The following is an 11,779-nucleotide window of genomic DNA, read 5'->3' as shown; positions in this document are numbered from 1 at the left end:
CTTGTTTTTAACATAGTCTCATCTGATTGGACACAAACAATCATTTAGAAAGTGTTTTATTAATCGGAAAACAATTCAAATGCTTTTATGGAGGAAAACAGTATGGGATTAAAAAATATAGATATTGACTGAAAAGAAACATCACAGAACTAACTGGCAGTTCTAGTGCCACACAACAATATGTCTCAACATATGTACATTATCTAGGTTGAAGTGTGTAACTCTGGATTGCAGTTTGAAAATAGGCTGCTGTATTACGCTCAGGTGTAATGATAATGATATAGCATTTAGGGAAGAAGTAACCAAAGAGTATACCATACAGACTGCACAGCACAGAGAAAGGATTGACGAAGAGTGTGTGCTTTCCTTTGGTAGACAGGTGCACCGTCAGAGAGATGACCCAAGAGATGAAGAAGATAAGCAAGCTGAAAGTGATAGATTTACCCTCGTTGTAGTTTTTGGGCAGGTCAGTTCCCATGTAGGCAAAACTAAAGCATGCAATACCCAGCAAAACGGCAAACAGTACTATCACATAAAAGATGGGGATGACTCCATATGTGCAATCCAAAATTATCTCGCTATACAATGTTATCTGATTGGGCTTGGGTCCTTCAATGGCTATCCACAAAATGCACAGAAACAGCATTATGACAGTGGTTGTGATAATAGTGATCCACTGACCACCATGCTTGACCCAGAAATCATACGCTTTGGGCAGTTTGGCGGCCATTTTGAAGATACAGACAATCTGGAAGGAGCGAACAGCGAGACAGGACAGGCAGGCCACATAGAAGACTACAAACACAGAATTGCGTAAGGTGCAGATGGCCTCTGTGGGTTTGCCGATGTAGAGGAAGACGCTGATGGAGGACATGGACAAGCAACACAACATGAAGAAGCAGAGCCTCCCACCGGCTGACTTTACCACAGGGGTGTCATTCTTACAAAGGAACAGAACCAAGATGGCCATTGAGATGAGGATGATGGAGCTGGCCTGGAACATCAGAAAAATGGCCAACGAAGCATCAGAATGCAGATACTCTATAGAGCGCTTAGTGCATGATGTACTGCCATTCCTGGCCCACTCATCCTTTTGGCATGCTATGCAGCTGTAGGGATCGGCTGTTTGGGAGAGGAAGGGAAGAGAACGTCTGGGTGACAGATTGTAATATGTGAACAGATAACAATCATTCTTATCATAGGTGTTCTTTCTGACCTCTTGACCTGTCCAGGAAAAACTCCAGGCAAAAACAGAAAGTCATGTTGCTCAGTACCTGTGTGGTTGATGTACTTTCCATCAGAGCAGATCTCACACTCAAAACAGCAGGTGTGGAAGCCAGTTTGAACTCTTCTGGAGCCAGATGTACACTCACTAGAACACTGCAGAACTGGAGCCTGCAAGAAGTAGGAACAGCTTAAAATATCACTGGAAAAGACCAGCATCAGTTATCAATCCTTTGAATGCCACGCAATGTTTTGATGGTGTATAATGTATACTTGCATGTTTTTGAACAATGTAGTACAAACCTTTGTGCCCTCAAACCAATGTATGAGAGTTTCATTAATATGGAAGCTTGGTGTGGGGTTGGTAAGGTATGAGCCAATGTCCACATTAGAACATGTTTTATTTTTGCAGTCCCAGTGTACAATGTCGTAATGAGCCGGTGGGTCCCCGTTCTCATCAAACTCTATACTTTGATCATCCAATTTGAATTTGACCTGTTTTAGTGCCTCCGTGACCTGGGAATGCAACACAAAATGGTCAAATAAAAGATCATGTCAATTAATAATCATATTTTTGGTGATGTGGTTGACCATAAGGCTTCATATTGAAGGAGATGCAGCTCACTTACCATGTAAGGATAAGCAATGAATTCTGAGTTGGCACAGTTCCCCGTCCCACACCGCAAAACATTGTGGAGTGCATGAGCCACAGCATACACTGCAGAGTAGATGACAAAGCTGTATGTCGGGTCCTCCCCAATAATTGTCTGGGCACTGGTGGAGTTGCAGTCAGAGCAAATCTGACCACATCTTTCCTTCAAGTCCATGTCAGTGCATGCATTCTCATGTCTGGATTTTACTGTGTTGTTAATGAACTCATCAAATCCTCTCAGGTCCTTGTGCCTCTGTACAGTGACACCTAAGACCGTCCCTATCCTCTCAATCTGACTCTTCTTGATCAACTCTTGGTTCATGGACCATGTCTCACTAGCGATCCATATCTTCTCCTTCACTCTGAGATCTATGGCCTTTTGGATGAAAGGAATGACAAACTCCACATTGGCAAAGACTACAATAACCTGGACATTGAACATGGCAATGTTGTTGAATAGACGCCCTATTAAGGATTGGTTTTGGGGAATGGTGTCTTGGTACGCCAAACAGATGTTAGCTGGTCTAATCTTATCCTGAAAAACTGTCAAGGCATCTCTGCTGTAGTCATTGTCACCACCGATGAAAGCCACCCAGTTCCAGTTAAATTGTTGGAGTATACGGACTATAGACTCCACCTGATATTTGTCGCTGGGAATGGTTCGGAAAAAGGAGGGAAATCTGTTTTTTGAGCTCAGTTGGACACTTGTTGCCCCATGAGTCACCTGTTGAAGTAAAACACAAATCGATAATGCTTTTGTGAGAACAAGGATTGTTACAGTGCAGGTACATTTATTTTGCAGTGTTCTACAGAACCATTCCTGAAGAGTACAAACACAAGGCAGCTACTGTATAAATAGCACCATCATGAGGTTATATTGTGCCATAAAACACTACTTACCATTGGAATCATCTCAGACATGTACAGAGGGGCGACACTGATGGTTTGGCTGCTGCCAAACGGGCCAGTGACTGAGATGACTTTAGGTCTGTAGTTTGTACCGTTCCACACGGGGATGCCTCCTCTTCCCTTTTGGGTCAGAAAGTCCAGAGCAGCCCCATAACTGAGCAAGTCAGAGCAGTAGTCAAAAATCTCATAGCCCAGGCTGACACCAGGCAACAGCAATGTGGAGTTGTTGATCTCTTCAATAGCAAACCTCATGACTTGAATCTGCTGGTAGCTTGCTGAGGAAAATTTAAACCTGGGATGTAGAAGGTTGCATAGTTTTACTGTCCATGTGGGCAACAAAAAAGGTTTGGCATTTACGGTATTTTTTTTTCCCCCCAGTGGTGAAAGCAGACTTGGCCTTACCTGTGACATTGAAGCACCTCAGGTTTTCTGTTTTCAGTGTCAGTCGCTGGACCAGTCCCTCCATACTTCTCATGCAGCTGGAATAGTCCCCCCACAATGTAGTCTCCATCCAGGCTCAGTCGTGGTAAAGAGGAGCATGTGTCACTTTGTTTCACCAGGTGAAATGACACCATCACCACAAGAAACAACATTGTAGGTTTCTAAGTAAGAGAGAGTTGTTAGAGCTGAGGCTGAAATGCTCTCCATCTACTGAGGTGACTGATACCAATCATCTCACTCTGTTTTACATGTTGCGTTACTTCCTTGTTCGTGTTCCATGCCCCAGATACCTGGATAACCACATCCACCTATCCATGGTTAGGCTATTATGGAAAAATGTCTTGAGGTTTATGAAAATATCTTTCACATATCCATTTATACAAAATAATTAGACATTTCCACCAGAGGAGGCTGGTGGGGGAGCTATAGGAGGACGGGCACATTAATGGATGGAATGGAATAAACAGTAGCGGTGCGTGGGTAAAATCACTGGGGAAGCCAAGCCAGAATAAAAAGCCATATTACAACCTGTTTTGTGATAATTGCATTGTGCTCTATAATCTGTGCTCTATAACCTGTTAGTTCATATGCCTTGCGACTGTGATATATATGCCTAAGGCCGAGACAATAAGAAGACACAGTGGCAAAATAAATTCAACCACACCTTTGTTTCATCACAAAACCAGAAAGCAACCTCTGTCTCAACCTCTGTCTGGTGCAGTCCACAAAGCATATTGCATGTAACAATCCGTTACATGACCTACAGCATGGTCAAGCAAGTTACTGATTCTGACATTTTAGGACCACTAAACAACTATTGATTTAGAACCATGGTGAGTTACCGCAAGTTGCAAAGGAAACATGAGCTGCCTCCACTATACCTGCACCTTTTCACCTTCAACATTATCAAATCACCTGTGCTTTGTCTAATACAGTGACAGCTAAAAGATACCAAAAACAATTTAGTCCAATCAACATAAGCTGCCCGTTCGTGCAAATAGAAAAAACATGTTGACTCACCCTACTTGTAGAGAAACGCCAATGCCATCCTCCTCTCATGTTGATGAAACGTTTTTTTACTCTGTCATACAGTACACACTTTCATGTTTTGATGTCCTAGGCTACCCTGGCTAAAATGCTTGCTCGCTAGCCTAATTTCCTTTCATGGGCATGTGTGCGCCAGGACCACTCACAGTTGAGCTCTATACTGATTGGCTATTATTTTATACAAAAGGCTTGCTTTGCATTCAATGCTACTGGTGCCATCAATGTCATACTCTTTTGGACCAGACAGCATCAGATAGATGGCCTACCCATACAGAGACAAACAGTGCTGTTTAGCTCGCTCGGATGCGTTCTCCGGTGAGATTTGGGGAATTTTGGGGGGGAACCTGGCTTTCCTTTGCATCCATGAATATACACCACTGGGAATACATGGAATGGTTTTGAACATGGAAACAACCTTTGACTTTGTTCAATGTACTGTATTTCACAATGAGCCCGTCCCTCTATAGGTCCTCCCACCAGCCTCCTGATTTTCAATCAGTTTTTAAACCCAGAGACACATCATTGTGAGACTTACGGGAATGCTTGCGAAACAGACAAAGCAGAACAGGATGGGGTTTGGTGTTTGAGAAGTCAATGAGAAGTGAAAAATTCTTCCTTAGTTCATTTTCTCAAAATCTAAAGACACAATCTAGATCTGAACCAATGTCTTAAGTAGTTGAACATGTTATTACGCCAACCTCATGAAAGTGACAAGATTTCCTTTTGCCTTGCAGCATTGCATTGCAGAGGCATTTGCAGGGCGTTCTGTGTGGTGCATATGTTGGATTTATCGAACGTATGAGTCAAACTGTATGCTTAGACGGTTTGACAGAAATGGTAGAAGGTGAATGTTGAACTTTTGTTTCACAAATATCCAGATGATGCTGCGTACCATTTTAAGCTGTCGGCGTGATCGAATAAGACCTGATGACGAGTTTCTGTACATGAGCTTAGCTAGCACACTTCGCCATAACATTGCCTACAAGCGTCATCTCGGATTTCTATTGGAGAAGTAGGCCAACTATGCTGAAAGAGTAAAGTGTGTGTGTGTGAGAGAGAGCAAGTTCTCTCACACTGTACTATGCAATTTACATATGCTCATCATCATTTGCATCTGAAAGGCACTGTTCATTCACCACTTGTTGCCATCCCCACATTATAGCTTGAAACAGAGTTTTACATCAGTCCTGCCTAGGGTTGCATGTAGTGACCAAGGTGGCTCCGATAGACATGGCAGCTCTGTTTCTAGCTCCAAATGTTAGATGGGACCAATACAATTTCAATGGGAGGGTATATTACTGGTAACCTTCAAAGTTTACCAGTAAACTACCAGAATTTGGGTAATTTCAAGTTTCTTTGGAATTTTATCACAGGACTTCTAGTGGCCTTTTTGGGTACTTCTGATTATCACAGGTGTCTATCTCTGGCCCTCTGTGTGGCCTTATCACATGTAAATAGATAAATGAATAAGATAACATGATTTAAAAATTAAAATAAATAGAATGACAAGCTGTAAAACATTTTCCTCAATATAAACGTTCATGTTTTTGCACCCAACTGGTGGCAGTTGTGAAAGACAATCAAGTTGGAAGAGTTGCAGAGTTTATTGAAAATAATGCCATTGTTTAGATTTTTTCATTCACTAGGCTATTTTCTCATTAACCAGGCTATTTTCTCATTAACCATAAGGTGTATCCACCAGAAACTCATGGACAATATGGACCCAAATATACACTTAAAAAAATACTATGAAAGCATTTAAAAAAGTTATTCAAGTATAAAATGACCAATGTTACCATAGATTACATGTTAATTACCAAAATTACAGAATGTTCCAGGAACTTTGGTAAATTACCAGTGGCTTTGCAACCCTAGTTCTGCAGTCTTGTGTGTAAAATAGTTATGGCATTCTGTTTAAATCTTCAATATACAGTGCCTCACAAAAGTATTCCTCCCCCTTGGCATTTTTCCTATTTTGTTGCAGTACAACCTGTAATTTAAATGAATTTTTATTTGGATTTCATGTATAAATAGTCCAAATTGGTAAAGTGAAATGAAAAAAAAAATTGCTTGTTTCAAAAAAATTCTACAACAAAAAAATACAGAAAAGTGGTGCGTGTATATGTATTCACACCTTCGCTATGAAGCCCCTAAATAAGATCTGGTGCAACCAATTACCTTCAGAAGTCACATAATTATTTAATGAAGTCCACCTGTGTGCAATCTAAGTGTCACATGACCAGTCACGTGATCTCTATACATACACACCTGTTCTGAAAGGCCCCGGAGTCTGCAACACCACCAAGTGGCACCATGAAGACCAAGGAGCTCTCCGAACAGGTCAGGGACAAAGTTGTGGAGAAGTACAGATCAGGGTTGGGTTATAAAAAAAAATCTGAAACTTTGAACATCCTACAGAGCACCATTAAATCCATTATAAACAAATGGAAAGAATATGGTACCACAACAAATCTGCCAAAACTCAGACCAGGTAAGGAGGGCATTAATCTGAGGCAACAAAGAGACCAAAGATTACCCTGAAGGAGCTGCAGAGCTCCACAGCGGAGATTTGAGTTATCTGTCCATAGGACCGCTTTAAGCCGTACACTCCACAGAGCTTCACAGAAGAGTGGCCAAAAAAAAAAGCCATTGCTTAAAGAAAAAAGTAAGCACACACATTTGGTGTTCACAAAAAGGCATGTGGGAGACTCCCCAAACATATGGAAGAAGGTACTCTGATGAGATTAAAATTTAGGTTTTTACCATCAAGGAAAACGCTGTGTGGCGCAAACACAACACCTCTCATCACCCAGAGAACATCATCCCCATCACACTGTGGGGATGTTTTTCCATTGGCAGGGACTGGGAAACTGGTCAGAATTTAAGGAATGATGGATGGCGCTAAATAGAGGGAAATTCTTGAGGGATACCTGTTTCAGTCTTCCAGAGATTTGAGACTAGAGGTTCACCTTCCAGCTGGACAAGGACCTTAAGCATTCTGCTAAAGCAACACTTGAGTGGTTTAAGGGGAAACAGTTAAATGCCTCAGAATGGCCTAGTCACAGCCCAGACCTCAATCCAATTGAGAATCTGTGGTATGACTTAAAAATTTCTGTACACCAGCAGAACCCCATCCAACTTGAAGGAGCTGGAGCAGTTTTGCCATGAAGAATAGGCAAAAAGCCCAGTGGCTAGGTGTGCCAAGCTTATAGGGAGGGGGGGGGGGGGGGGGGGGGGATAGTTATGTAACCTCAAGTTTCCTGTTTTCTCTAATTTCTTGTTTGTTTCACAAATATTTTGCATCTTCAAAGTGGTAGGCATGTTGTGTAAATCAAATGATACAACCCTGCCAAAGAAAATCCATTTTAATTCCAGGTTGTAAGGCAACAAAATAGAAAAAATGTCAAGGGGGGTGAATATTTTCACAAGCCACTGTACACCCACACAAAAATAAATCCCTCAAATGTCCAGCTTCCACAAAAACGTTCAGAGCTTATAACAAGAGTCATTTAATATTCAATCCTACAAGGACACTTAAATATTTTATAAGAATTACACTTAAGTTCATTTATGTCAATGTTCCAATAGGGACAGAAGTTTCCAGCACAGCAAGCTTGTCCTGAAAATAAGAAATAGGTCAATTTTAAAATGGCTGGTATGACAAACACTTGCAACTGAAACTGACATTGAAACTCAAGTAGGCAGCATTGAAACATTGACTAGACTATATGAAAACTAACCTTTGTGGATGGTTTCCAAAACCTCCCCAGCTCCTCTAGGGCTGGTCCTTGGTAATCTTCTCTCCACTCGGCAGGCTCCATTTACCCCTGCAGAAACGCTGCTGCTTCGTCCACCAAAGCCATCTGTCCAACCGCCACTCTCTCAACCTTTGATCCTTCTATCCCAGCAACCTGCTCCTTAACTTTCTTTGACACCTTAGCATTTGTGGTGACAACACACAACATGTTCCACTGAGCTACCTCCTTAACCACAGTATTCTCCTCAGGAATATTGCCCATCTTTACCTCCACCTCTGTACCCTCAGGTATCTCCTCCTCGGGTACATGTTCCAAAGTTACACTTGCTGTCACTTGGCCTGTGCCATTCTCTTCAGCCTCCACCACCTCCTTCTCAGCCCCGTTTGTCCCCAATCGGCTCCTCCACACCCCCTTCTTTTCTGGCTACCACCCCCTCTCTCACTTCTATCCCTTACTGCACCCCATCTACCTTATTCATAACAGCGACTGACATGTTTTTCTCCTCCTGCCAAGGAGCGACTGCCAAACTTTTAAACTTCACCTTCTCCTCCTCTTTATAAGTGACTACCAAGGTCTCCTCCACCCTTTCCTCGCTGTTTGGCTGTCTCTCCTCAGCCTGAATGGGTAAACTCTTCTCCCTGTCCTCCAACTCTCCAGGGTTGACTGGTGATCAGGCTTTTCACTGAAGGATACTTCAAGGCTGGCCCTGGTTACATCAGGGAGAACCACAGGTTACAGATCAGCATACATTGTATTGACTAATTCATCTAAGATGAATTAAAGAGAAAAAAGGTGGTCCAGCATTAACTGTGTTGTATACTTACAAAACTCTGGCAAGTCAGACAGAATCACAGCAGGAGCACACAGAGTGAGGGCCATACAGCTCCTCCCACCTAACAAGATATAACAACCAGGGGTGTAATCATTCCTCCAAAACGTTTTGCAACGGAGATTTCAGTTTGGAGTAAACGAGTTTCTATTGGACAAATTCAGGTAGGTCTCTCCCTGTTTCGTTAGCTTCCGTTTGGTTTCGAGTGAATAAACCTCTACTTAACCAGTGCAAAAAACAATGCATGACAACTAAATGACTTAATGATTTTATTATTATCAGTGTCCTACACACTGATCATGACCACCGTCTATGTAACTTGTGACGGAATTATTGAGCGAATGATTGATTGACAGTGGTGTAAAGTAAAAAATACTTTTAAGTACAACTTTTTGGGGATACCTGTACTTTACTATTTATATTGACAACTTTTTATTTTACTACAGATATTCCGGAGAAAAAAAACGCTTTACTCCCATACATGTTCCCGGACACCCAAAAGTACTCCTTACATTTAGAGAGCTTAACAGGACAGAAAATGTTCCAATTCACAGATTTATCAAGAGAACTCGCGGGCATCACCACTGTCTCTGATTTTCCAGGCTTACTAAACACAAATGCTTTGTTTGTAAATTATGTCAGTGTGCCCCTGGCTATCCAGAAATAAAATAGTGCTGTCTGGTTGGCATAATACAAGGAATTTGAAAAGGTTTATCATTTACTTTTGATACATAAGTATATTAAAAATAAAATACTTACTCAAGTAGTATTTTACTGGGTGACTTACTTTTACTTGAGTATTAAGGTATCTTTACATTTAATCAAGTATGACAATTGGGTACTTTTCCCAGCACTGGATATAGAAATAGATCAGATTGGTCGAGGTTACTGTTGAGACTCTAAAAAGACAGTTTACCTTCCCACTGTGCTATTGTACGGGATTTGGCGCTGCGCTCTCAGGTGGATTTCATGACAGTCATAGTACAGTGCAGGTAGAGACGCTGTGGAACAGAGTACGGATTATATAAATCACTATTCACTACCGTTGTGGAAACATTTGTTTACCATAAAATCACATATCACTGCCACGGTTAGGCTTTGGGGGAACAGGAACGCATCCACAGTGAAACGCAGGACATTTGACTCTCGGGAGAAGAACAGAGACTGACTGCCTTTCCGCTTGCTGTCCACCATACATCTAAAACACATACACGCGGATATACCCACCACTAGAATAGATACAAATGCTATAGCTACATCAGTGTGTGAGAACTTAAGTGTCTGATTACCCAAAGTTGTGAATTACTTCATGGCGGGGTGTGGTATGTGGGTCCTTGGATGTCGTAACAAAGCAGGAATCAACAAACACACCCATCTCTGGGGACAAAAGCTGCATAGGCTTTGAAGTACATTGGCTCCCCAAGCATGTAGCTCTCTTCTGACGACAATTGTTCCCATCTCTCTAGATGTTGAGAAAAATATTTTCCCCTCATTCTCTGCACCTTAAAATCAACTTGCCAACTCTTGTAATGGGTCATGTTTACTTACCATTGCATGCAGTGAGCCTAAAGATGCGTTTGCCATTCATACTCTTCAAGAGAGTGCGGTCATGCACCTCGGGTACATAACCAACTTTGTAGGAGTAGTGGAATCTTAAGGAAATAGATGGTAAACGGCAAAAAAAACTCATTCACACAGTAGTAAGACTGAAGTATAAATGTCTACTGTAGGCTAATCTATTGGGCACTATACCGGTTATATATGCACTGAATGCGGAGGTTGAGAGGTATGGCTCTTATCATTGGCCCTTGTGGTTCTGGAGAAAAATGAAGTGAGCTGGAGTACACCAGCTGGCCATTCATGGTCTGGAAGTCATTAACAGAATAAAGAGTACATATTTTAGGGTCAGTTTAAGAGAGTGTGCTCCAAATGGATAGTGAGGGCAAAATGTATCCCAACACATTTTACCGTTTGAGTACTGCCACCGTCATTCAGGTCATAATGGAAGTAAAAGAAAAGTGGGGTGCCCAGGAAGAGCATGGAGGCCAGACACCTAAACCTGAGCTGACCTCTGTTGATGCGCCCGGAAATCCCGCACCACACCTCCACTCCACGCGGATTTACGCACGGGAGAGAAGTGGTTGCGCTCTGGACTATTTTGTGGCGGAAGCAATAGGTTGGTCAAGATACTGGGGAAACGTATTTTCCCGGTGACTGGTCTGAACAAGTCCCTATCGACGATGGGAACCGCCGAGTGCTGGAACATGGGAAGGAAGTAGTATGGTGGTTCTGACCGAGGGGCACCGATGGCATCGTCTTCCCCTGTCCGAGGCCTGATCACCTCACGCACTGGTACATTGCCCGAGAGGTGCCGCTCCGCAAATTGGTAGTCTTGATGCTCTTGACCACCCCATCTGTCAACGTTAAAATCAGCTTCCGCTGATACTTGTGTGAATGGAAAGGCAGAAAAAAATCCATACAAATAGACAAAACATCCACGTAACTTGTGCAATGTTCAACGTGACCAAAGCCGCAGAAAAAAAAAATCCGTTGTCCAGAGCGCCACGTGGACACACTATTGTTAGCAAACTTGTGACCATTCAAAGATTGTTGTAGGCGCTTGATAATTGCGCTCACCTGGTTTTGGCGCAACAATTACGCACTTGGCACACACGGCGACGTTCGTGCATGTAGGCTACTGGGCGTAGGTGATCAATTAATGATTCACTTCATATTTGCAATGATATATGAAAACGTATTATGCATAGCCTACAATGTTGTTACAATGTAAACTTTTGAGTATGTAATTCACTTATCTTTCCACCAGATGCCAGTATAAACTGTGCTCTCAATTTTACTCAGTGACTTGTGTGAATACAACACTCGGCCTTCACCTTGTTATATTCATATTCAATAACT

The 11,779-nt window shown here is 42.2% G+C and overlaps 1 protein-coding gene across 1 annotated transcript; it reads right to left on the bottom strand.

Moving 5' to 3' along the window:
* Positions 1-18: 18 nt before the first annotated feature.
* Positions 19-11,550, bottom strand: LOC139376852 (taste receptor type 1 member 1-like). The gene is made up of 10 exons (XM_071119815.1): positions 11,498-11,550; positions 10,930-11,274; positions 10,409-10,512; positions 9,777-9,861; positions 2,777-3,077; positions 1,854-2,600; positions 1,648-1,740; positions 1,217-1,395; positions 321-1,151; positions 19-22 (listed from the first exon to the last, which is right to left on the bottom strand). Exons 1-10 carry the CDS (start codon positions 11,548-11,550, stop codon positions 19-21), a joined length of 2,742 nt encoding a protein of 913 aa, XP_070975916.1.
* Between the last annotated feature and the right edge of the window lie 229 nt (positions 11,551-11,779).

Source organism: Oncorhynchus clarkii, chromosome 2 (genome assembly GCF_045791955.1).
Source record: "Oncorhynchus clarkii lewisi isolate Uvic-CL-2024 chromosome 2, UVic_Ocla_1.0, whole genome shotgun sequence".
NCBI lineage: Eukaryota > Metazoa > Chordata > Actinopteri > Salmoniformes > Salmonidae > Oncorhynchus > Oncorhynchus clarkii.
Note: the sequence above shows the minus strand (reverse complement) of the source record. Positions and strands in the feature narration are given on the sequence as shown.